The sequence below is a fragment of the Thalassophryne amazonica genome, chromosome 6 (assembly GCF_902500255.1).
Source record: "Thalassophryne amazonica chromosome 6, fThaAma1.1, whole genome shotgun sequence".
NCBI lineage: Eukaryota > Metazoa > Chordata > Actinopteri > Batrachoidiformes > Batrachoididae > Thalassophryne > Thalassophryne amazonica.
The window spans coordinates 20,226,031-20,253,564 of record NC_047108.1 but is presented as its reverse complement, the minus strand read 5'-3'; the positions used below and the strand labels follow the sequence as shown (position 1 = coordinate 20,253,564).

Genomic DNA, 27,534 nt, shown 5'->3' with positions numbered 1-27,534 from the left:
TATGAATTTACACTAAAAATGGTTAAAGTGGCAGGGGGTTATGGCGGGTTTTGCCCCCCAGGAGTTGAAGTTTTTTTTAGCCATGCTTATGCGCCCCAGAAGCATTTACTGAAAAAAAAGTTTGAAGGACCTAAATTACATGGTGAGGACTCTTTTCCAGGCATGTGAGATGCAAATTTAAAAAATGCTTAAAATGACAGGGTTTAGAGGGCTGTAGTTGGGGAGGGGGGAACCCTTCAGAAGCTGAAGATTTTTAGCCATGCTAATGCTCTTCAGAAGCATTTACTGAAAAAATGGTGAGATGCTGAAGAGCTTCACACGTTCATGTTCATGACATATGCATATTATGGTACAAATTAGAACTGACCCACTCCTTTAAGGTCATCAAAAAATGAACTTTTTATATTTGCTTAGAAATAAATAAGAAACTCAGACAAACTGAGAGAAATTTCCTCGCTGCCTACATTCCTCCAGCCGAATCCCCTCATTTTACTGAAGACATGTTCTCTATCCTAGAGGAGGAAATGACCATTGCCAGGCTCACAATCACCATTGTAGTCTGTGGAGACCTCAAGGCCAGAACAGGACAAGGACCTGACACCCTCAGCAGCCCAGGGGACAAACACCTACCAGGAGGAAGAAAACAGAATCTCCCCAATATGCCCCCCAACCCCTGAGCTTCATGTCCACTGACCTGAATTGACACTGGAGCTTTCAGAAGCCCAGAATGAACCACCAGCTACAGAAGAGTAGAAGACAAACTCTCTGATGAACTCAGTGGACAAGGAACTCATTTTGCACTTTATAAAAAGAATTTTCTCCATAAAATTCATGGCACACAGCCCCTATCATCATGCACACGCTGGCAGTGATTCTGAAATGATATTCCTCTTTTTTTCTGAGTTTGCGTCCAAAGTCGCGTCACCCCAGTCATGTTACAGTGGATGATCTGCTGTTGTCACTGTGTACCAGTCGGGCGGTCGCAGGGCAGTCATGGGGCGGTCGCAGGGCAGTCGCGGGGTGGTCTGCGAGGTGTTTTTGTGTAGTATTTGGGAGTTCTCCGGCCTTGGTGACTCTCCTGTGGAAGTCAGGTGCAACATCATACTTCACGGCGACCATTGTGATCATGACAGTTGTGAGAGGACGCCACGAGGACATTGTAAAGGTCCTGGTGGAAGCTGAGCACCTGTTTGGTGTGATGTGGCGTTTGACATGGTTTCATGGCCGCACAAAGACCGCTGAACAGATCCCGTCTCTTGTGTTTAGGGGGTTTAGAGTCTGTGTTTTTAGAGTGGACAAAGGAGACAAGTGAGGGAAGCCACAAAGAGTGTTGTGAGGAGTCTGAAGGAGTGTCAGGCCTCGGTGGCTGTTAGTGCAGTTTTTGTCTGCTCCTGCACTGATCACTGACTCAGACCATGGTTTGAGTCTTCAGGGTTCTCATTTCTTTCATGTGTGTTTTTGTGATGTTTCTCTCTAACTGTGACCATGTTGGCCTGTGGCTGGCGCTCTCCTCATTCTGAAGAGACTTCCAGGCACCCAGGAAGTAGAATTTTGTGAACTGAAGCGCAATGAGACATTCTGTGACTTTGGGATGTAAAAATAAACCTGAATTGATGAAACAGCGAAGACTCTAAAAGCGGAGTTTTACAGTGCAGATCTATAAATAAACTTTATTTTCAGCATCACAAACGTTCAGATATATCAGCTGATCAAACTTTGCCAAACATCAGATTACAGAGATCTGCGGCGCTGCTCCAATGACGTGCCGCCTGATGACCTTATCACTGCTCTGAAGCGAACCTCAGACTGATGGAGAAACACATGGACCCGACCTCTGGTTCAGGAACAGACTTCTGCTTAAATATTTCCTTTTAGCTTGTCCTTCATTTTTTCATCTTTCTTGGTATTTCAAAGACTGACTTTATGAAACCATAAAACTCCTTATCTATGATGTCACAAAGGCCTACAGAAACCCAGGTTGAAAAGTCTTGTCCTGAATCTTGGTGGAAGAATCTACTGTTCAAGTGCACCAACGAGTCCAAGGGGCTAGGTGCAAGGTGTTAGTTCAGAAAAATGACAAGTTGCTCACCCTGTGTGGACAGCCAAATCCAGCTTCTTACGTCCAACCGGCATCACAGCACCCGGGAAGGACAGCCAAATCCAGCATGTTACGTCCAACCGGCATCACGGCACCTGGGAAGGACAGCCAAATCCAGCTCCTTATGTCCAACCGGCATCACAGCACCCGGTAAGGACAGCCAAATCCAGGTTCTCCTGTCCAACCGGCATCACGGCACCAGTATGGACAGCCAAATCCATCATCTTCTGTCCAACCGGCATCATGACACCCGGTATGGACAGCCAAATCCAGTTTTTCCTGCCCAACAGGCATCACGGCACCCGGTAAGGACAGCCAAATCCATCTTCTTCCGTCCACCTGGCATCATAGCACCAGTATGGACAGCCAAATCCATCTTCTTCTGTCCAACCAGCATCACAGCACCCAGTAAGGACAGCCAAATCCAGCTTCTTCTGTCCAGCCAGCATCACGACATGCGGTATGGACAGCCAAATCCATCTTCTTCTGCCCAACTGGCATCACGGCGCCCGGTAAGGACAGCCAAATCCAGCTTCATATGTCCAAATGGCATCACAGCACCCAGGAAGGACAGCCAAATCCAGCTCCTTACGTCCAACCGGCAACACGGCACCCGGTAAGGACAGCCAAATCCAGCTCCTTATATCCGAGCGGCATCACGGCACATGGGAAGGACAGCCAAATCCAGCTCCTTACATCCAACCAGCATCACGGCACCCAGTAAGGACAGCCAAATCCAGCTTCTTCTGTCCAACCGCCATCTGGGCACCCAGTAAGGACAGCCAAATCTAACTTCTTCTGTCCAACCGGCATCCCGGCACCCGGTAAGAACAGCCAAATCCAACTTCTTCTGTCCAACCAACATCATGGCACCCGGTACAGACAGCCAAATCCAGCTTCTCCTGTCCAACCGGCATCACGACACCCAGTACGGACAGGCAAATCCATCTTCTCCTGTCCAACCGGCATCACGACACCCGGTACAGACAGCCAAATCCAGCTTCTCCTGTCCAACCGGCATCACGGCACCTGGTAGGGACAGCCAAATCCATCTTCTTATGTCCACCCGACATCACGGCACTGGTATGGACAGCCAAATCCATCTTCTTCTGTCCAATTGGCATCATGGCACCCAGTACGGACAGCCAAATCCAGCTCCTTACATCAAACCAGCATCACAGCAATCGATAAGGCCAGCCAAATCCAGCTTCTTACATCCAAGCGGCATCACAGCACCCAGGAAGGACAGCCAAATCCAGCTCCTTACGTCTAACTGGCATCATGGCACCCAGTAAGGACAGCCAAATCCAGCTCCTTAAGTCCAACCGGCAACATGGCACCCGGTATCGACAGCCAAATCCAGCTCCTTATGTCCAAGAAGCATCACAGCACCAGGGAAGGACAGCCATATCCAGCTCCTTACATCCAACCAGCATCACGGCACCCAGTAAGGACAGCCAAATCCAGCTCCTTCTGTCCAACCACCATCTGGACACCAGGTAAGGACAGCCAAATCCAACTTCTTCTTTCCAAGCAGCATCACGCCACCTGGTAAGGACAGCCACATCCAGTTTTTTCTGTCCAACCGGCATCACGGCACCCGATAAGGACAGCCAAATCAAACTTCTTCTGTCCAACCGGCATCCCGGCACCCAGTAAGAACAGCCAAATCCAGCTTCTCCTGTCCAACTGGCATCACGACACCCAGTACGGAGAGCCAAATCCAGCTTCTGTCCAACCAGCATCACGACACCCGGTACGGACAGCCAAATCCATCTTCTTCTGTCCAACCGGGATCACGGCACCCAGTAAGGACAGCCAAATCCAGCTTCTTCTGTCCAACCGGCATCACGACACCCAGTACGGACAGGCAAATCCATCTTCTTCTGTCCACCCGGCATCACAACACCCGGTACGGACAGCCAAATTCAGCTTCTCCTGTCCAACCGGCGTCACGGCACCCGGTAAGAACAGCCAGATCCATCTTCTTCTGTCCACCCGACATCACGGCACCGGTATAGACAGCCAAATCCATCTTCTTCTGTCCAACTGGCATCACAGCATCCAGTATGGACAGCCAAATCCAGCTCCTTACATCAAACCAGCATCACAGCACCCGATAAGGACAGCCAAATCCAGCTCCTTATGTGTAACCGGCATCACGGCACCCGGTAAGGACAGCAAAATCCAGCTTCTTCTGGCCAACCAGCATCACGGCACCCGGTAAGATACAGGCAAATCCAACTTTTTCTGTCCAACCGGCATTACGGCACCCGGTAAGGACAGCCAACTCCAGCTCCTTACCTCCAACCGGCATCACGGCACCCGGTAAGGACAGCCAAATCCAGCTCCTTACATCTAACTGCCATCATGGCGCCCAGTAAGGACAGCCAGATCTATAGTCTTACGTCAAACTGACCTCTTGATGCTTTACCAAAAGCACCAAATACAAATGGCACATTTTACAGTTTGCATTGTGACCTTTTTGCGATAATCGCGGCGTGTAATCAGCTCGTGTTCGGTGGACGGATTAACTTGGTGAAGGTGAAGTGCTCATTAACATGGATTTTAATGCATTTGTGTATAGAACTCTTTGATGTTTTACTTCATGGCATGAAACATAAGAGTGAAAATAAATGTGTTAATTTGTAAAATATATTTCTGTTATTGAGTGTATGTTGAAGGAGTTTAAATGCAGCTCAGCTCAAATATTTTTCTCAATAAATTTTTAATGATTTAATTGTTTCCATTCATTTTTGACATGTTTTCTGTTCAGTTAATTGAGGAACTGCTTCAGTTTTGTATTTTCCACCATCACATGTAATTATGTGAAACTTTAACGAGTTCCACCTTCAAACATTTTTTTTTGTTTTTTTTTTAATGACCACAGAATGATTATCGTGTTTTACTGATGATGTCATCATATGATGTCATCACCTTTTTTATTTATTTATTTTTTGTAAATGTCAAAGGTTAATGAAAAACAGAACTCGTACCATGAAAAACAGAACCATGTTTGCAGTACTGGCGTTGGCCACTTTGCTCACTGGCAGCAGGATTTAAACCCGTGACCGTTTGTTGTTGCTCTCGATGTGAATTTAAAGAGTTAAGTATTTAAATTTGAAGGTCTGAGATAAAAGTCAGTGGTGCCCTCAGGTGAGGGGTCATCTGTGGGGGAAGAGCAGAAGGTGACGGTTACCATGACAACCATAAAGGTCACCACACCTCAGCCACCCCAAAATGTCCAACGGCATTATCTGTGGAAAGCGGCTGGAATAATAAGCTGATGAAGAAGCAGACTGTATCTCGGCCGGCGCAATGCATTCTGGGCTCAGAACAATTCTGGCTACCCAGCGAGTCTGTGTAAACACGGTCCAGCTGGCGGAATGCAACATGACGGTGGAAAGTCGATGAATTGAAACTTTGACCGAGTTTGATGGTTAAAATATTGAGTGACGTGAACATGTGGTTTGTCTCACACAGACGGAGGCGAGCCGGTGTTCACGTGGAGCAGAACATCATCAACAGTAACTAAACATGGAACCACTAGAGGGCGATAACGGGCCTCAGCAGTATGAACCAATCAGACTCTCTGATTGACGTGATTGGAATCTAATGACGTCGACCAATAAAACTACACGTGGCAAAATCAGAAAACCACAGAGACCAAAAACCTTCAACTAAAACAACACAAACCAACGTAACTTCTTATATTTACATTTTAATGTTGACGTATAAATACAAAGGAGACGAACATGATTTTCACTCAAATGACTAAAAGGATCAGGTGTGTGTGTGTCTATGTTTGTGCGTGTGTGTGAGTGTTTGCGCGTGTGTGTGTGTGTGTGTGTGTATATGTCTGTGTGAGTGTTTGTGTGTGTCTGTGTGTGTGTATGTGTGTGTTTGCGTGTGTCTGTGTGTTTGTGCGTCTGAGTGTGTGTGTGTGTGCGTGTGTGTGTGTGTGCGCGCGCCTGCAGCAGAATTAGACTTACTGCTTTGTCTCTTTATCGTTTGGTTTTATTTGCTCGGTGATAAAAGACAGAAGCAAAGCAATAACTGCAGCATGATGAGACATGGCAGCAGGACGAGGCTGCGAGGGGACAGAAGACACAGTGACAGAGCTTAAACATCAGTTTGACATCATTATTGATCGCATGTTCTTCCTGTGACTGGAGGACTGTTCCCATGTTCAAACATGAAGTGCTGCACCAACACATGACCTGATCCACATGTGATGGACGAACGCAGGTTATTGTCCATGTATGGACAAATGAGGACACTCCTGCCAAGGAGACAAATGGACAGGGATTTACTGCTGCCTAAGACTGAGGGGAGGACAAGGAGAGAGGCCAAACTGCCCAAAGATAGGTGCACCAAGCTTGTGGCATCATATTTAAGAAGACTTGGGGCTGTAATTGCTGCTGAAGGTGTATTGAACAAAGGCTGTAAATACTTATGGACATCTGATTTCTTAGTTTTTATTCTTAAAAAATATGTAACAAAGGAAAAAAAGTTTTCATGTTGTCATTATGGGGTGTTGTGAGTAGAATACTTTATGTATGCTCTGTCCGTCCTCGACAGGCCCTGAGGCACACGGCTGTTTATCCCGTGTTCTGTACCACAATGTGGACAAGAGTCTCCACCTGGATGGAACTCCAGTCCACCACAGATCACTTTCCCAGCAGAGCATTTAACACTAAAGACTTACAACAGGTTTGAAACTGATGAATCTATATACATAAAGGGCTACATATGTCTGTCTGTCTGCCTGCCTGTCTGTCCGGGATAAACTTCAAAACTATAATATGTAGCCCTAAAAACTATATATATTCTGAATCCTCATGACATGGGGAACAAATTGGTACACACACACACACACTCATCTTCAACCGCTTAGTCCAATTAAGGGTCGCGGGGGGCTGGAGCCTATCCCAGCAGTCATAGAGCGTGAGGCGGGGTACACCCAGGACAGGACGCCAGTCTGTCACAGGGCCAAAAACAGACAAACAAACACAGTCACACCCACTTGCACACCTACGGACAATTCAAAGATTCCAATCCACCTAACCAGCATGTCTTTAGATGTGGAGGAAACCGGAGTGCCCATAGGAAACCCACACAAACTGAGGGAGAATATGCAAACTCCACAGGTGGGAATTGAACCCATGACCTTCTTGCTGTGAGGCAACAGTGCTAACCACTAAGCCACCGTGCTGCCCACAAACTGGTACCATTTTTTTAAAGTTGAACTGAAAATTATCCCCAAAATAGCCGGCTGTGGGTATGACCAGGCAGATTCAAATTTCCAGCCCTGTATATGTGTTGGCCATCTCTGTTTATTTAATCCCTTTCTACAGCACACTCAGCACAGCATAGTCACAGCACACTCAGCAAAACAACATGCAGGCTGAGGCTGTGGGTATGACCAGGCAGATTCAAATTTCCAGTCCTATATATGTGTTGGCCATCTCTGTTTATTTAATCCCTTTCTTCAGCTACTTTATGTTCTCAACTGTTAAGCACCTGACTGTCCTGTACAACCCAGTTTGCCTTCCTGCCTGAATACATTCATTTTATGTTTGTAAAATTGCAATGTAAAAACAGTGAAATACACCACTACCTCAATTTTGATTCATTGATATTTACATTTACTGTTACCTACCTTTTGTGTGTAATTTTGTTATAAATTTGATTACAAAACAAAATCTGCATGAAGGACTTCAAATGTGTTTGTCTTTTAACCAAGTATTTCCACTTAGTTTGGGGAGTTCACCTCTTATAGTTCTGCTGGACAAACTTTAGCCCCTTAACTATTATATTTATAAGACATCAGCATTACAAAAACAAATGTTGAGCAATTGTTTTGATTAAAATGATTGATATTTGGGTTATGTCTAAAACAGGTTAACCTGGGCAGTGCCGGGTACCCCAGCAAGTATATTCATACAACACAAATTCCAGATGAACTTCTTGCTTTAGAAAAATCAACCTTTAAGCCCCGGTCACAACCCACCATGCGTTTTTTTTCGCCGTACGTTTTCTGTGGATGCCACGGCCACTACGTTTTTGTGAAAACGTACGGAGGCAGTAGCAAGAGGAGGGAGGGAGTACGTTCAATGCATGTCTCTAGGAGTGTAACGATAAAGAGAGTTGACAATAAAGCAGTGTGTGTGTGCGTGTGGGGTCGCTTTTCTTTTTTATGAGCGGGACCGGAGCGGCAGGTGTTTCTCGGCGTCGCAATGCATGAGCATGTCCAGCCTGCAGCAGTCAGTTGTACGAGTGTTTACTTGCCTCAGAAAGTTACAGTTAGTTATCAGACTGAAGCTGTGGAGTGTCTGTGTTGCTGAAGTTTGGAAATAAAGTCTAACTTCAAGTGAGAAGCTGCGTTGTGCATGCAAGTCTGTTGGCCTCCATAGTATGTGGTGAGTGCCGTAATCCGTACTGAGGCAGTACTCACAACGTGCGTCATCTGTACTGCTGGTGAATCCGCAGCCTGACCGCAGCGAAAGTTCTACATGCACTAAAACCTCTACGGCGTGTCTGTGTGTGTCTGCATGCTCCTAAATTCGTACTGAGGCAGTACTTACAATGTACAGATCTCCAAATATAGCCCACGTTTTTGCAAGTAGACTGCACGCACGTGCAAGTACGGCGGGTTGTGACCACGGCTTTAGACTGATTTAATGTCTTATTTATCAATGTAAACCAAAATACAAATTGCAAATTCATTGAAAACAAATGTGACACAGAACTGTTTTAAAATATGTTTCACTAAAAACCGTTACCTCACGCAGCAGCGCCTACAGGAAACCACTGCCGCTACGTGACTTGTCAAGCCAACACATGTTCGCACAAACAGTGCAGACACTGTGTTGTCATGGTGACGATGTGAACAGCCTATAAAGGCAACAATCAGCAGACCACCAACAACAAAAACACACGGTCAAACTCACCCAAGTGTTGTCATGGTGACGATGGTGTACCAGAAGGAGGCCGGGATGGAGGTGAAGTTGGAGCTCTTCGTGCCCTTCTCAGCGTAGAACATAACGGTGGCAAAGATGATGATGGCCATGGTGAGGGAGAAGAGCAGGAAGCCGAGCTCGGACGCGCAGCTCTTCAGCGTGTAGCCCAAAATCCTCAAACCCTGAGAGTGCCTGGAGAACTTAAAGATCCGGAAGACACGGAACACCCTCAGGGTTACAAAGGCCCCACTCACATCTTCATTCTCTGGCATGACCAGACCAATGTAGTATGGCATGATGGCCACCACGTCGATCACGGACATCACCGAGCGCATGAACTTGCAGCGACTGGGTGCAGCAAACAAACGCATCAAATACTCAAAGGTGAAGATGAGCACGCAGGCCGTGTCCATGCAGAAGAAGGCCAGCTGATACTTCTCTCCGCAGGGAAGGTCGTTGACCCTGCCTTTAGGGGGCTTGCAGGGGACAGTCTCAACCACATTGGCAATCACGGAGACGGCGATGAAGAAGCCAGTGACGTAGTAAAAGACCAGCGCCATGGTGGATGTGTGAGGGTTCTCGAAGGCTCGCCACAGCCGCTCTCTGGGGGTACTGTGAGGAGGAAGAGGGGCATCAGAAGCTTCGTTGGCCTCAGTGTCCTCTGCAAGACGCTCTTGGTTCTCCTTCTTTCTGTCTCGATATTCCTTCACAAAGTGGCAGAAAGAATAAGAGAAAGATTAAAGAACCATTCATTTATCACCCAACACTTTTTCAAACAGTCTGCTAAAGTCATTAGCATGACATCATTAAAGATTCATTAATTCATACTGTACTGGGAGCAGCTTAAACTCAATAAATTCATGTTGCTTCTTTGACATGGACCTCTGGGACAGATACTGTGTAAAAGTAAGACCATTCGGATGCTCCTTTTTTCACTCAGGGTCGCCACCACAGATCCGAGGTGGATCTGCATGTTGCAAGTTTTACACCAGATGGCCTTTCTGATTCAACTCCATATTATATGGAGAAATGTGGCAGGGGTGGGGTTTGAACCAGGAAACTTCACACTGAAACCAAGCACACTAACCATTTGGCCACCTCGGCTGCTCTGGGAGAGACACTGTGAAGCTCTGTTATTCTTCACAGTTACACTGCATCCAGAAAGTATCCACAGTGCTTCACTTTTTCCATATTTTGTTTTGTTACAGCCTTATTCCAATGTGAAGAAAATTAATTTGTTCCTCAAAATTCTACACACAATACCCCATAATGACAACATGAAAAAGGTTTTAGAGATTTTTGCAAATTTATTAAAAATAAATAAACTATGAAATCACATGTCTATAAGTATTTACAGTCTTTTCCATGAAGTTCCGAATTGAGCTCAGGTGCCTCCTGTTTCCACTGTTCATCCTTGAGATGTTTCTACAGCTTAATTAGAGTCCACCTGAGGTAAATTCAGTTGACATGATTTGTAAAGACACACATCTGTCTGCATATAAGGTCCCACAGTTGAAAGTCACAGCACAAACCAAGCATGAAGTCAAAGGAATTGTCTGTAGACCTGCAAGACAGGATTGTCTCCAAGCACAAATCTGGCGAAGGGTACAGAAACATTTCTGCTGCTTTGAATGTCTCATTGAGCACAGTGGCCTCCATCATCTGTAAATGGAAAAAGTTCAGATCCACCAGGACTCTTCCTAGAGCTGGCCGCCCATCTAAACTGAGCGATCGGGGGAAAAGGACCATAGTCAGGGCGGTGACCAAGAACCCGATGGTCACTCTGTCAGAGCTCCAGCATTCCTCTGTGGAGAGAGAAGAACCTTCCAGAAGGACAACCATCTCTTCAGCAATCCACCAATCAGGACTGTATGATAGAGTGCTAGACGGAAGCCACTCCTTAGTAAAAGGCGCATGGCAGCCTGCCTGGAGTTTGACAAAAGGCACCTGAAGGACTCTCAGACCATGAGAAACAAAATTCTCTGGTCTGATGAGACAAAGATGGAACTCTTTGGTGTCATGTTTGGAGGAAACCAGGCACCATCCCTACAGTGAAGCATGGTGGTGGCAGCATCATGCTGTGGGGATGTTTTTCAGCAGCAGGAACTGGGAGACTAGTCAGGATTGAGGGAAAGATGAATGCAGCAATGCTTTTTTTTTCTGGATGAAAACTCCAGAGTGCTCTTGACCTCAGACTTGGGTGACTGTTCATCTTTCAGCAGGACAATGACCCTAAGCACACAGCCAAGATATCAAAGGAGTGGCTTCAGGACAACTCTGTGAATGTCCTTCACTGGCACAGCCAGAGCCCAGACCTGAAGAAAGTATTGCGCAAAGGCTGTGAATATTATGTACGTGTGATCTTAGTTTTTATTTTTTTTATTGAATAAATTTATAAAACAAAAACGTTTTTGATATTGTCATTATGGGGTGTTGTCAGTAGAATTTTGAGGGAAAAATTAATTTACTCCATTTTTGAATAAGGCTGTAACATAACAAAATGTGGAAAAAGTGAAGTGCTGGATACTTTCTGGATGCAGTGAATGCCAATTAATCTTTTTCCTTTTTTCCGTCTTCCTGTTAGGGGGCGCCACAGTAGATCTTCTGTTTCCATCTCACCTCATCCTCTGTATTATCCTCTGCCACACCAACTTCTCCTCCTACCTACTGACTCCATCCTCAACATCCTTATTTTGCTCTCTACTCTTGCTATAGATCACAGGGTCATCTGCAAACATCTCATCTGTCAACCTGTCCATCACCACCGCAAACAAGAAAGGACTCAGAGCTGATCCTTGGTGTAATCCCACATCCACACTGAATGAATCTGTCATTCCTACTGCGCATCTCACCACTGTCATACTGTCCTTGTACATGTCCTGCACTACCCTCACATACTACTCTGCCACTCCAGACTTCCTCATACAATACCACAACTTTTCTTGACACCCTGTCATCAGCTTTCTCTAAATCCAGCACACAGTGGGCCTCATGTATCAATGTTGCGCACTTGTGGCGTAAATTTACGGCGTAAACTTGAAATACACCAAAGTCGCCGTGACATGTATCAAGCAGTGCGCAACTGCCCATTTCTGGCGTACGCCTGACGTGATCTTGATAAATGCGGCGGGTGGAAACGATCGTAATTATAATAAACACGCCCATAAATATTCAGACTCCACTTCAGACACACCCTCATTTTACGACATGGAAGCCGGGAGACGGCAATGAAAAAGAGCTCCACCAATCACGACGCGTGCCAATAGAGCGTCAAAAGCGGCTGTCGTATCAATTGTTTTGTAGTATATAATAAGTAAAGTGTTACAGTGGTCCCTCATTAATCGTTGGAGTTACGTTCTAAAAAATAGCCCGTAATACGCGAAACCGCGACGTAGTCAGCGTTATTTTTTACAATTATTATAGACGTTTCAAAGCTCTAAAACCCCTCACTACACAGTTTATACACTTTCTCAATCAGGCATGAACATTTTCTCACTTTTCTCTCGTGTGTAAACACTCTCAAAGTTCAAACCTTAGTAGGAAAATAATACCAAACTGTTTTCAGGCCCAAACATTTGTTTGAGAAATAAAAATAGAACGTTTTCCTATAAATAATTATGATGGCATTTAGAACTAACAAATTAATTTTAACGATCAACGAACGAGGTCGGACACATAAGAAATTATTAATAGTGACTCACCAGTATTTCACAGATCGGGCCTCTGCGTCCTGGCGCTGCGCCTTTTCCCACTCACACCTGGCTGCAGCAGGTGTTTGTTTCCGTGTGACAAACACAGTTATGAGTAGTTGTTGGCGCTCTTTTCTCTTCTGGGCAACAAGATTCTTATAAACAGATACGCAGAACACAGAACACTGTAAAAAAAAGGCATGCAAAATTGGACTAAACACTCCGCGAGACTCCGAGGCCACGACAGGTGAACGGCGTTATAGTGAGGGACCACTGTATTCTCTTTTCACATGTCAATAATTCTTGACATGTGGATATTTGCTCGCTCAATTAATAAGACACGCCTAATCTGTCAGATGTCTTTATTTTTTAAATGTATTTCTGTATTTATTTTATTGTGACAACCGAATGGAGACGACAAAACCTGGTTGCAGCACGGGCGAATTAAGGGAATGATGAAACTACAGTTGTTATTAGCAATTTCATAGTCTACAATGATCACACCACATGAAGTTAAGCTCAGTGCTGCTCTGGCTAAAAGGCTCGAAGTCTGGAGAAAAAGGCGAGCAGCGCTTTCTTTGCAGTAACGCTGTGGCCACAGATCATGCTCCATAACAATCCCGCAACGGCGGGATTTGTATTGATTATTATGTAGTATAATCAGGAAAGTGTTATTTATGTAACATATGCATTGATTTGTATAATGGCACTGTTTATCATGTTGATCATTTTCATTTTTATGTGGATTCCAGCGCTGGTTCATTTTGGTGTATAATTTACGCCACCTCTCGACCCGGTGTATATTTTCAGCGCAGCGTACGCCAACGACCACATTGATAAATGCCAAGTAGCGCAGCCGTTTTGGCATACACCCCATATACACTCAAATATCGCCGTACGCAGCGTTGATACATGAGACCCAATGTAACTCCTTCTGGCCTTCTCTATAATTCTCCTTCAGTATTCTCAGAGCAAACATTGGATCTGTAGTGCTCTTTCTCAGCATGAAACCATATTTCTGTTCATAGGTCTTCACCTGTTTTCTAAGCCTAACTTCTGCTACTCTTTCCCATAACTTCATGCTGTGGCTTATCAAATTTATGCCTCTGTAGTTACTGCAGCTCTGCACATCACCCTTGCTCTTAAAAATAGGAACCACCACACTTTGTCTCCACTTCTCAGGCATCCTCCCTCTTTCCAAGATTTTCTTAAACAATCTGGTAAGAAACTACACTGCCATCTCTCCAAGACATTTATTTCCATGCCTCCACTGGGATATCATCTGGACCAACTGCCTTTCCACTCTTCATCCTCTTCATAGCTGCCTTCATTTCATCCTTACTTATCCCTTACACTTCCTGATTTACTGTCACCACATCATCCAGCCTTTTATCATTTTCTTCACTTATCAGCTCCTCAAAATATTCCCTCCACCTTCTCAATACACTTACCATCTGCATCTTTTAACACCCTAACCTGCTGCACATCCTTTCCAGCTCTGTCCCTGTCTGGCCAATTGGTACAAGTCCTTTTCTCCTTCCTTACTATTCAACTTCTTGTACAGCTCGCTAAATGCCTTCTCGTTTCGTCTTACGCTGCATCTCCTTGTACTCCTGTCTACTTTCTTCATCTCTCCGACTATCCCAATTCTTTTCTGTCAATCTTTTTCTCCATATACTTTCCTGACCATCTTCATTCCACCACCAAGTCTCCTTGTCTTCCTTCCACTGTCCAGATGTCACACCCAGTACCTGCCTGTCAGTTTCCCTCACCACATCTGCAGTAATTGTCTAAAATTGCTTCCCCTCCATCCAGTGTCTCTCTCACCTGCTCACTGAATTTCACACAACAGTCTTCCTCCTTCAGCTTCCACCATCTGATCTTTTGTTGAGCTGTCTTCTTCTTCTTTACCTCTAAGGTCATCCTATAAACCACCATCCTATGTTGTCTATCTACACTCTCTCCTGCCACGACCTTACAGTCTCCAATTTCTCTTAGCTTGCATCTCCTACACAGAATGTAGTCCACCTGTGTGCAACTTCCTTCACTTTTATATCTCACCCTGTGCTCCTCCCCTTTCTTAAAGTAGGTGTTCACCACAGCCATTTCCATCCTTTGTGCCTAATCAACTACCATCTGTCCTTCCACATTCCTCTCCTTGATACCATATAGGGTCTGTTCTTCATGTATAAAATTCCAAATGGACTAGTCTCATCTGCTGGACCTCGTGAAACCTGATGTACCAGTGTGTCAGTGTCGAGGACCCAAGACATGCCCATGTGTCAGGTGGCTACATTCAGGATGCAGGATCTACAAGGATGTTTGCCCATCAGGACCCGGAACATTTCCACTGTGTGGTGAATGTTGTGATGCGTTGCACCAGTGGATGCTCCCAGACCTGACTTGTGTAAGCTGTTTCACAAAGAATTAAGACAGTTCCATACAAAAAAGTAGGTCCATCCCAGTACCAGCAGCGTGTATTGAAAGAACTGTCTGGTGAGTGCCTGTTTCTGGTCACAGGAGATGGTCACTCCACTGATTCTGCTCTATTGCTGATATTTTCTTGTTAAAAGGGATTTTTTCTTCTCCAAAGTATTTCTTTATGAGGTGTGTTCTCAGTTTGGGAAAAAAAGTGTTTGTGAAATAAAAACAAAGAAGTAAGAAACCGTGATGTTTGCAAACAGGACCAACAAATACGAGTGATTCACACACGGCTGACACTATAAACAGTGATCATAAGGCACTCAGAGTGCATTATCTTTCAGCTTGTGACATAAATGACTCCTTTATAAGTCTTTGTGGAAACCTCTTACACATACGAGCAGTTTGAACTGCCAAAACGAGTCGCCATCAGATTCCATTTGGGGTTCTTGCCGTTTCACGGGAATCTTCACTGCTTTAATGACTTTCAGTCTGAAGATGGTGCTGCTCAGCAAATCCCCTTCACATTCATTGAAGTTATTATAATGAGTCAGTTAGCTGATCAGGCCTTTCTCCATAGCAACACTGAAAATGAACATGACCAACAGCAACTCATGCAAAGTCAAAGATCACAGTGCCCACAAAACAATCAAACCCTCTGAGGACAGGAAGCACATAACTCATAACACAGATTCTTATTTCCATTTTATGTCTGCCAAGCACGTAATAAAATCATCAGCATTTATTTATTTGTCTGTCTGTCTGTTAGCAGGATTATGTCAAAACGTCTGCACGGATTTTGACAAAATTTGCACCACAGACACATATTAGGCTGCCAGGAACTGTGGTGGCATGGCACGGCAGGCAGGTAGACACTAATGCAGACTCATGACTCAGATGAGGTATTAAACAAAAGGTTTAATCAAAAAACAGGCTGAGATCAGTACACAGGATGACTGTCAGCCAGGCGGAGGTACAAGTGGTCGTGAGGTGGAGGCGAAGTCAGTAAGCAAGCAGGTACATAGGAGGTGTCAAAAAAACAGAGCCAAAAACAGGCTGGGTTCAGGCACGGAGAAGCAGGGTAACTGGCTGAGATAAAAACATGGTCAAGCTCAAGCAGAGGTCGAGAACGGCAAAAAACACAGACTAAGGCAAGATACAGGAGGCTTGGAACGAGGCAGGATGCACAACAAACTAGCAGTGAGCTGAGGAAAACATGGGATTTAAATACAGAGAGTAATCAAGGCGTGATGTGAAGCACGTGCAAGGAGGAAGGCGTGGCTGGACGAGACGAGAGGAGTGACAGGTGGGCATGTCAGACAAAAGCAGCAAAAACAAATGTAGCAGTGACGAGACAAATGTTAAACAACTAAGAAATAATGATTCCTAAAATCCAAACATGAGAGGAACACACAGTAAGGAATGCAAGAACTGAAAAAGATGAAAAGAAAATAAAAGGCTGTATCTAAACTAGAACAGAACTCAACATGTGGCCGAAGCGCAACAGATAAAATAACCAATGACTATAGAGAGGGAAACAGACGTAGACTGGGGGACAAAGTATGATTCTGGGCAGGTCCAGGGTCAAAGCATGACATAGACCATGGAAGACGCCACTGAATTTTGGAGGTGATCTGGATCCAGATTGGCGTACGTTAGAAATCTCTGATCGCTCTTGTTATTAATGAAATAACAACACAATATGTGCCACATTTGTGTCAGCAAGCAAAGAGGCAGAGACAAGAAAACCTAAAAAGAACTGTGAAGGAAAACCAAAATGTTTTTGCTTTCTACAGAATGCAAAAACATTCCAAAGTGTGTAAAATGGCTGGAGTATAAAATTATTGCAAAATGACAGGAGTGTAAAATGAATGCAAAATGACTGGAGTGTAAATGAGTGTAAAATAACTGGAGTGCAAAATGAGTGGAGTGTAAAATGACTGGAGTGAGAAATGACTGGAGTGTAAAATAAGTGCAAAATGACTGAAGTGCAGAGTGTAAAATAACTGGAGTGAAAAATGGGTGTCAAATGACTGGAGTGGAAAATGAGTGCAAAATGAGTGGAGTGTAAAATGAGTGTAAAATGACTAGAGTGTAAAATGAGTAGAGTGTAAAATGACTGGAGTGCAAAATAAGTGCAAAATGACTGAAGTGCATAATGAGTGTAAATGGCTGGAGTGTAAAATGGGTGTAAAATCACTGGAGTGTAAAATGAGTGCAAAATGACTGGAGTGTAAAATGACTGCAAAATAACTGGAGTGAAAAATGGGTGTCAAATGACTGGAGTGTAAAATGAGTGCAAAATGACTGGAGTGTAAAATGAGTGCTAAATGACTGGGTGGTAAAATGAGTGTAACATTACTGGAATGTAAAATGAGTGCAAAATGAGGGGAGTGTAAAATGAGTGCAAAATGACTAGAGTGCAAAATGAGTGTAAACTGAGTGGAGTGTAAATTGAGTGCAAAATGATTGGAGTGCATAATGAGTGCAAAATGACTGGACTATAAAATGAGTGTAAAATGACTGGAGTGTGAAATGAGTGGAGTATAAAATGGGTGCAAAATGACTGGAGTACATAATGAGTGTAAAATGACTGGAGTGTAAAATGGGTGTAAAGTCACTTGAGTGTAAAATGAGTGCAAAATGACTGGAGTGTAAAATTACTGCAAAATAACTGGAGTGAAAAATGGTGGCAAATGACTGGAGTGTAAAATGAGTGCTAAATGACTGGGTGGTAAAATGAGTGGAACATTACTGGAATGTAAAATGAGTGCAAAATGACTAGAGTGCAAAATGAGTGTAAACTGATTGGAGTGTAAAATGACTGGAGTGTAAATTGAGTGCAAAATGATTGGAGTGCATAATGAGTGTAAAATGACGAGTGAAAAATGGGTGTAAAATGCCTGGAGTGAAAAATGAGTGTAAAATGACTGGAGTGGGAAATTAGTGCAAAATGACTGGAGTGTAAAATGAGAACAAAATGAGTGGAGTGTAAAATGGGGGTGTATGAAATGAGTGTAAAATGACTGGAATGTAAAATGAGTGCAAAATGAGTGTAAACTGACTGGAGCGTTAAATGGGTGTCAAATGACTGGAGTGTAAAATGAGTGCAAAATGAGTGGAGTGTAAAATGGGGGTGTATTGACTGGAGTGTCAGATGAGTGCAAAATGACTGGAGTGTCAGATGAGTTCAAAATGACTGGAGTGTAAAATGAGTGCAAACGTACTGGCATGTAAAATGAATGCAAAATGACGACTATAAAATGAGTGTAAATTGACGAGTATGAAATCACTGGAGTGTAAAATGAGTGCAAAATGACTGGAGTGTAAAATGACTGCAAAATAACGAGTGAAAAATGGGTGTCAAATGACTGGAGTGGAAAATGAGTGCAAAATGAGTGGAGTGTAAAATGACTGGAGTGTAAAATAAGTGCAAAATGACTGAAGTGCATAATGAGTGTAAATGACTGGAGTGTAAAATGGGTGTAAAATCACTGGAGTGTAAAATGAGTGCAAAATGACTGGAGTGTAAAATGTCTGCAAAATAACTGGAGTGAAAAATGGGTGTCAAATGACTGGAGTGTAAAATGGGTGCAAAATGACTGGAGTGTAAAATGAGTGCTAAATGACTGGGTGGTAAAATGAGTGTAACATTACTGGAATGTAAAATGAGTGCAAAATGAGGGGAGTGTAAAATGAGTGCAAAATTACTAGAGTGCAAAATGAGTGTAAACTGACTGGAGTGTAAAATAAGTGCAAAATGACTGGAGTGTAAAATGAGTGCAAAATGAGTGGAGTGTAAAATGGGGGTGTATTGACTGGAGTGTCAGATAAGTCCAAAATGACTGGAGTGTAAAATGAGTGCAAACGTACTGGCATGTAAAATGAATGCAAAATGACGACTATAAAATGAGTGTAAAATGACTGGAGTATGAAATCACTGGAATGTAAAATGAGTGCAAAATAACTGGAGTGAAAAATGAGTGCAAAATGAGTGGAGTGTAAAATGAGTGCAAAATGAGTGGGTGGTAAAATGAGTGTAACATTACTGGAATGTAAAATGAGTGCAAAATGAGGGGAGTGTAAAATGAGTGCAAAATTACTAGAGTGCAAAATGAGTGTAAACTGACTGGAGTGTAAAATAAGTGCAAAATGACTGGAGTGTAAAATGAGTGCAAAATGAGTGGAGTGTAAAATGAGTGCTAAATGACTGGGTGGTAAAATGAGTGTAACATTACTGGAATGTAAAATGAGTGCAAAATGAGGGGAGTGTAAAATGAGTGCAAAATGACTAGAGTGCATAATGAGTGTAAAATGACTGGAGTGACAAATGGGTGTAAAATGACGAGTGCGAAATGAGTGGAGTGTAAAATGAATGCAAAATGACTGGACTATAAAATGAGTGTAAAATGACTGGAGTATGACATGAGTGGAGTGTAAAATGAGTGCAAAATGACTGGAGTGTAAAATGACTGGAATGTAAAATGAGTGCAAAATGACTGGAGTACATAATGAGTGTAAAATGACTGGAGTGTAAAATGGGTGTAAAGTCACTTGAGTGTAAAATGAGTGCAAAATGACTGGAGTGTAAAATGACTGCAAAATAACTGGAGTGAAAAATGGGTGTCAAATGACTGGAGTGTAAAATGAGTGGAGTGTAAAATGAGTGCTAAATGACTGGGTGGTAAAATGAGTGGAACATTACTGGAATGTAAAATGAGTGCAAAATGACTAGAGTGCAAAATGAGTGTAAACTGATTGGAGTGTAAAATACGTGTAAAATGACTGGAGTGTAAAATGAGTGTAAAATGACTGGAGTGTAAATTGAGTGCAAAATGATTGAAGTGCATAATGAGTGTAAAATGACGAGTGAAAAATGGGTGTAAAATGCCTGAAGTGAAAAATGAGTGTTAAATGACTGGAGTGTGAAATTAGTGCAGAATGACTGGAGTGTAAAATGAGAACAAAATGAGTGGAGTGTAAAATGGGAGTGTATTGACTGGAATGTCAGATGAGTGCAAAATGACCAGAGTGTAAAATGAGTGCAAACTTACTGGCATGTAAAATGAATGCAAAATAACTGGACTATAAAATGAGTGTAAAATAATTGGAGTATGAAATGAGTGGTTGTAAACTGAGTGTAAAATGACTGGAATGTAAAATGAGTGCAAAATGAGTGTAAACTGACTGGAGTGTTAAATGGGTGTAAAAATGACTGGAGTGTAAAATGAGTGTAAAATGACTGAAGTGTCAGATGAGTGCAAAATGACTGGAGTGTAAAATGAGTGCAAAATGAGTGGAGTGTAAAATGACTGCACAATGAGTGAAGTGTAAAATCAGTGCAAAATGAGTGGAGTGTAAAATGGGAGTGTATTGACTGGAGTGTCAGATGAGTGCAAAATGACCAGAGTGTAAAATGAGTGCAAACTTACTGGCATGTAAAATGAATGCAAAATAACTGGACTATAAAATGAGTGTAAAATAATTGGAGTATGAAATGAGTGGTTGTAAACTGAGTGTAAAATGACTGGAATTCTTGAGAGGGTAGTTGTAAAACAGCTAACTGATCACCTGCAGAGGAATGGTCTATTTGAAGAGTTTCAGTCAGGTTTTAGAATTCATCATAGTACAGAAACAGCATTAGTGAAGGTTACAAATGATCTTCTTATGGCTTCGGACAGTGGACTTATCTCTGTGCTTGTTCTGTTGGACCTCAGTGCTGCTTTTGATACTGTTGACCATAAAATTTTATTACAGAGATTAGAGCATGTCATAGGTATTAAAGGCACTGCGCTGCGGTGGTTTGAATCATATTTGTCTAATAGATTACAGTTTGTTCATGTAAATGGGGAATCTTCTTCACAGACTAAAGTTAATTATGGAGTTCCACAAGGTTCTGTGCTAGGACCAATTTTATTCACTTTATACATGCTTCCCTTAGGCAGTATTATTAGACGGTATTGCTTAAATTTTCATTGTTACGCAGATGATACCCAGCTTTATCTATCCATGAAGCCAGAGGATACACACCAATTAGCTAAACTGCAGGATTGTCTTACAGACATAAAGACATGGATGACCTCTAATTTCCTGCTTTTAAACTCAGATAAAACTGAAGTTATTGTACTTGGCCCCACAAATCTTAGAAGCATGGTGTCTAACCAGATCGTTACTCTGGATGGCATTTCCCTGATCTCTAGTAATACTGTGAGAAATCTTGGAGTCATTTTTGATCAGGATATGTCATTCAAAGCGCATATTAAACAAATATGTAGGACTGCCTTTTTGCATTTACGCAATATCTCTAAAATCAGAAAGGTCTTGTCTCAGAGTGATGCTGAAAAACTAATTCATGCATTTATTTCCTCTAGGCTGGACTATTGTAATTCATTATTATCAGGTTGTCCTAAAAGTTCCCTAAAAAGCCTTCAGTTGGTTCAGAATACTGCAGCTAGAGTACTGACGAGGACTAGCAGGAGAGAGCATATCTCACCCGTGTTGGCCTCTCTTCATTGGCTTCCTGTTAATTCTAGAATAGAATTTAAAATTCTTCTTCTTACTTATAAGGTTTTGAATAATCAGGTCCCATCTTATCTTAGGGACCTCGTAGTACCATATTACCCCATTAGAGCGCTTCGCTCTCAGACTGCGGGCTTACTTGTAGTTCCTAGGGTTTGTAAGAGTAGAATGGGAGGCAGAGCCTTCAGCTTTCAGGCTCCTCTCCTGTGGAACCAGCTCCCAATTCAGATCAGGGAGACAGATACCCTCTCTACTTTTAAGATTAGGCTTAAAACTTTCCTTTTCGCTAAGGCTTATAGTTAGGGCTGGATCGGGTGACCCTGGACCATCCCTTGGTTATGCTGCTTTAGATGTAGATTGTGGGGGGGTTCCCATGATGCACTGTTTCTTTCTCTTTTTGCTCCGTATGCATCACTCTGCATTTAATCATTAGTGATCGATCTCTGCCCCCCTTCACGGCATGTCTTTTTCCTGTTTTTTTCCCTCAGCCCCAACCAGTCTCAGCAGAAGACTGCCCCTCCCTGAGCCTGGTTCTGCTGGAGGTTTCTTCCTGTTAAAAGGGAGTTTTTTCTTCCCACTGTTGCCAAGTGCTTGCTCATAGGGGGTCGTTTTGACCGTTGGGGTTTTTCATAATTATTGTATGGCCTTGCCTTACAATATGGAGCGCCTTGGGGCAACTGTTTGTTGTGATTTGGCGCTATATAAGAAAAAAGTTGATTGATTGATTGAATGTAAAATGAGTGCAAAATGAGTGTAAACTGACTGGAGTGTAAAATGGGTGTAAAATGACTGAAGTGTCAGATGAGTGCAAAATGACTGGAGTGTAAAATGAGTGCAAAATGAGTGCAGTGTAAAATGGGTGCTAACTGACTGGCGTGTAAAATGAGTGTAACATTACTGGAATGTAAAATGAGTGCAAAATGACTAGAGTGCAAAATGAGTGTAAAATGACGAGTGTAAATTGAGTGTAAAATGACTGGAGTGAAAAATGAGTGTAAAATGACTAGAGTGAAAATGGGTGTAAAATGACTGGAGTGTAAAATGAGTTTAACATGACTGGAGTGTAAAATGGGTGTAAAAATGACTGGAGTATAAAATGACTGGAGTGTGAAATTTGTGGAGTGCAAAATGAGTGCAAAATGACTGGAGTGTAAAATGAGTGCAAAATGACTGGAGTGTGAAATGAGTGCAAAATTAATGGAGTGTAAAATGGGGGTGAATTGACTGGAGTGTCAGATGAGTGCTAAATGACCGGAGTGTAAAATGAGTGCAGACTTACTGGCATGTAAAATTAATGCAAATGACTGGACTATAAAATGAGTGTTAAATGACTGGAGTGCAAAATGAGTGTAAACCGAATGGAGTGAAAAATGGGTGTAAAATGAATGGAGTGTAAAATAAGTGCAAAATAACTGGAGTGTAAAATAAATGCAAAATGAGTGGAGTGTAAAATGACTGCACAATGAGTGAAGTGTAAAATGAGTGCAAAATGAGTGCAGTGTAAAATGAGTGCTAACTGACTGGCATGTAAAATGAGTGTAACATTACTCGAATGTAAAATGAGTGCAAAATGACTAGAGTACAAAATGAGTGTAAACTGACTGGATTGTAAACTGACTGGAGTGTAAAATGAGTGCAAAATGACTGGAGTGAAAAATGAGTGTAAAATGACTAGAGTGAAAATGGGTGTAAAATGACTGGAGTGTAAAATGAGTTTAACATGACTGGAGTGTAAAATGGGTGTAAAAATGACTGGAGTGTAAAATGACTGGAGTGTGAAATTTGTGGAGTGTAAAATGAGTGCAAAATGACTGGAGTGTGAAATGAGTGCAAAATGAATGGAGTGTAAAATGGGGGTGAATTGACTGGAGTGTCAGATGAGTGCTAAATGACCGGAGTGTAAAATGAGTGCAGACGTACTGGCATGTAAAATGAATGCAAATGACTGGACTATAAAATGAGTGTAAAATGACTGGAGTGAAAAATGAGTGTAAAATGACTAGAGTGAAAATGGGTGTAAAATGACTGGAGTGTAAAATGAGTTTAACATGACTGGAGTGTAAAATGGGTGTAAAAATGACTGGAGTGTAAAATGACTGGAGTGTGAAATTTGTGGAGTGTAAAATGAGTGCAAAATGACTGGAGTGTGAAATGAGTGCAAAATGAATGGAGTGTAAAATGGGGGTGAATTGACTGGAGTGTCAGATGAGTGCTAAATGACCGGAGTGTAAAATGAGTGCAGACGTACTGGCATGTAAAATGAATGCAAATGACTGGACTATAAAATGAGTGTAAAATGACTGGAGTGCAAAATGAGTGTAAACTGAATGGAGTGAAAAATGGGTGTAAAATGAATGGAGTGTAAAATAAGTGCAAAATGACTGGAGTGTAAAATAAATGCAAAATGAATGGAGTGTAAAATGACTGCACAATGAGTGAAGTGTAAAATGAGTGCAAAATGAGTGCAGTGTAAAATGAGTGCTAACTGACTGGCATATAAAATGAGTGTAACATTACTGGAATGTAAAATGAGTGCAAAATGACTAGAGTACAAAAAGAGTGTAAACTGACTGGAGTGTAAAATGAGTGCAAAATGACTGGAGTGTAAAATGAGTGCAGACTTACTGACATGTAAAATGAATGCAAATGACTGGACTATAAAATGAGTGTAAAATGACTGGAGTGCAAAATGAGTGTAAACTGAGTGGCATGTAAAATGAATGCAAATGACTGGACTATAAAATGAGTGTAAAATGACGAGTGCAAAATGAGTGTAAACTGAATGGAGTGAAAAATGGGTGTAAAATAAGTGCAAAATGAGTGCAGTGTAAAATGAGTGCAAACTGACTGGCGTGTAAAATGAGTGTAACATTTCTGGAATGTAAAATGAGTGCAAAATGAATAGAGTGCAAAATGAGTGTTAAACTTTTAACAGCCGTTAAACTTTTCACCGAAAACCAGCTTAATTTCTCGAATAGTGTCCACTCGGATATTCCTCACAGGTCCAGAAAAAATGTTGATAAAGCAACGCGCGCCGTCTCGAGCAGCGTGTGAAACAAAGGAATTCAGCCGAGAGGGCGGGACCACATCTCACTCAAGGCCTGCCCACAGGGAAATGACGTCACCGACACGCATGCGCACGAGGGTTCAAGCATGATTGGCGTAATCACATGTCATTCAAATCCATATAGTTAAAAAAATAAATAAAAGGGTTGGTTTATTATCTAATAGACCTCGTATATGTAAAATGTCTGAAATTCAGTTTGCGTTTATTAAATTCCACGCATCTTAAATGTAAACGGCCTCTGCTGCCATCTGCTGGCCAGTAGTGTTCATGGTAGTATTTGCCCTAAAGCTGGGCAGACACTGTGCAATATTTTCAATCGTTGTACTCGGCTCCAGCTCAAACTGTACGACAAAACCGCACGGTGTAAAAGTTCAGAGCGCACGATTTATGTTCTAACACCATATGGCCCTATGCTCTGATGTGATCTGACTGCTTACATTGTACGTTCAAAAACCACAAGTTGGACTCATGTTTCCAGAAGCAAAACAGAAACAGAAACTTTTTTTTCCAAAAAAATGCAAGACTTTACATGAGTTGAAGAAAGGGGGTAAAAAGAAACAGAAGCTGCTCTCCCAAAGAGATGATCACTGTTTATGCTCTCTCCAATTCTGCATCGGTGTTTGCACATGCACAGTGTAAGAGGTTGGACGCTTGTAGCGCTTCAGCAGCGGGATACCCTCACGACGGCCGACCAGAATATCAACAGGTTTGATTTTCATCCGACCATACAATTGCCGATCAGGAGGTGGTCGTGAGAGGTTAAACGCAGCTCATTACTCCATGTATACTACACGATGCAGGATGCGCGATTAAGCTGAAACTCGGCGCGATCCAAAAAATTCTTGCACAAGTGAAAAATCGTCTGAAAAAGGGCCAGAACTCGCACAGTGTAAGGGCAGCTTAAGTACTGAGCGTCTGGGCATCAGTAGTCGGCAGTGTTCTATTTATTTTGACACCACTTATATCAGACAGTTATCTAATTACAACTTGCCTTTTTTTTTTTTTTGAAAATGCCTTTTTTTTTTACAAATAAAAAATGGCATATTTTACAAAAGCACATTTATCTGTAAACACAAACACATGACACACCTCACATTAACGTGTTGGTTTACATAGAATGAATGAGTCAACCAATCAGTGTTAGCGGAGGCACATTTTATGCATAATCCCTTTGGCATCTGTGTTTGTTACAAAGCTTCAGAATTAGTGCATTATTCAACATTAAAAGATATATGTTATATTTTAACTTTGTACAAATGACAGAATTGACATTAATGGAGTTATTCTATCAGTATTAATTTTATTTATAAACCAAACCATAAATCAGCACTGCTTTATTTTCCAAGACCTTCACCTCACGGCAATGCTGTTATTGAGTAGAGAGTTGAGCTTCGCTGCTCCTCTCAACTGCTTCGCTGCTGGTAGCTATGTAATAAACAGGAGCTTCTAGCAGTGGGCAGGGCTCACAAAGACAGAAGTGTTGACTCATTGTTTGGGTCTGTAGTCGCTTTTGATACTACCAGAAGTGATTGTGGTGTTAAAACTCAAAATCAGCTTGTTGGTAGTTGCTGGTGTACCGGAGACAATACTGGAAGTTATCGGTTATCTGTAGCTGCCGATAAATTTTGGGGTGGTTTATCAATTTAGCTTTATAAAAGATAACTTTTCAGTTAGCTGATTATCTGTTATCAAAGCTAATTTTTTGGTTAGCTGTGCCCACCACTGGTACATGGAAATATCAGAGTGAGGTGTTTAGTACAGACAGCAAGCAAGGTTAATAATTCATTTATTATATCCAACATGCAAACTTACAGTATTGCCTGAATATGAAAGCTGCTGCTGGTGTCGTGGCTCATAGTCAGACCCGTTCACTTTCTTCACCTCCACTAGCTTAACAGGTGGTCCGCTTGTTAGCTGGTAAACTTTCGATCTGTTTTTTCCGACGCTGTTTAGATATTTATGGGGTATGTTTATGTCCGTCTTGGTTTTTCTGATTGTGTTTTTAGCTTCCTGGTTTGTCGAAGCTAACTTTTTGGTTAGCTGTGTCCACCACTGTGTTCATACAGTTCTTCTTGAAAGCACAATGTTTGGTCCAAATGTTGAAAGGGTCTTGAGCAGTGGCGGTTTTGTGCGTTGACTCACAGGCCTGCAGTGTCTCCAGGAAGCACTTGACCGATCGCAGCTAGATGCATTTTTTGAATCAAATCCAAATGGTTATCATGATGAAATCACTGTTATACAAGACTTGTAGAAGAGTCTGGCTGCCAAGGACAGCGACGAAAGTCATAAGTTTCTGAATCGACTGCGAGATAAACCCCTCAAACTCACTGATTGACTTTAACAACTTCATTCACTTGAACTGCAGCAGCTACAAGAAAGACCTTTCTTGAGATGGTGATGTTAGTGGAGAACCTTATTAGGAGTGATCGTGAAGGCAACTGGGACCTCCGCCTTCTCACTGTTGAGGAACAACTTCCACTTTGATGCTACAAATGGTCTTCACTGGTGTTCCCTGTATCTGGAGGATATATGGACTCTTGGAGTCCAAGACAAATTTCCCGGAAGGGACAATAAAGTGTATCGTATCGTATCGTATCGTATCATATTGTATGAAATGACTTACACTTACAGCTGCTGACATACAGGAACATTTCTGTTGAGGGATGTTTGTGGTAAAGCACACAGTTGGACGGTTCAGATCAGTTGGAGCAGACATGGCTTTAAAGCAAACAATTAATGGTTCACAGAAGAGTCAATCAGGCATGATTGGAATGACTT

At 42.4% G+C, this 27,534-nt stretch overlaps 1 protein-coding gene across 1 annotated transcript in view; it reads right to left on the bottom strand.

Annotated features, from left to right (window-relative positions):
• The window catches only part of kcnd1 (potassium voltage-gated channel, Shal-related subfamily, member 1), a 162,606-nt gene that overhangs the window by 111,925 nt on the left and 23,147 nt on the right, over nt 1-27,534 (bottom strand). The window contains 1 exon segment of the mRNA XM_034171876.1: nt 9,052-9,764. Within this exon segment, the coding sequence (XP_034027767.1) occupies nt 9,052-9,764 (713 nt within the window).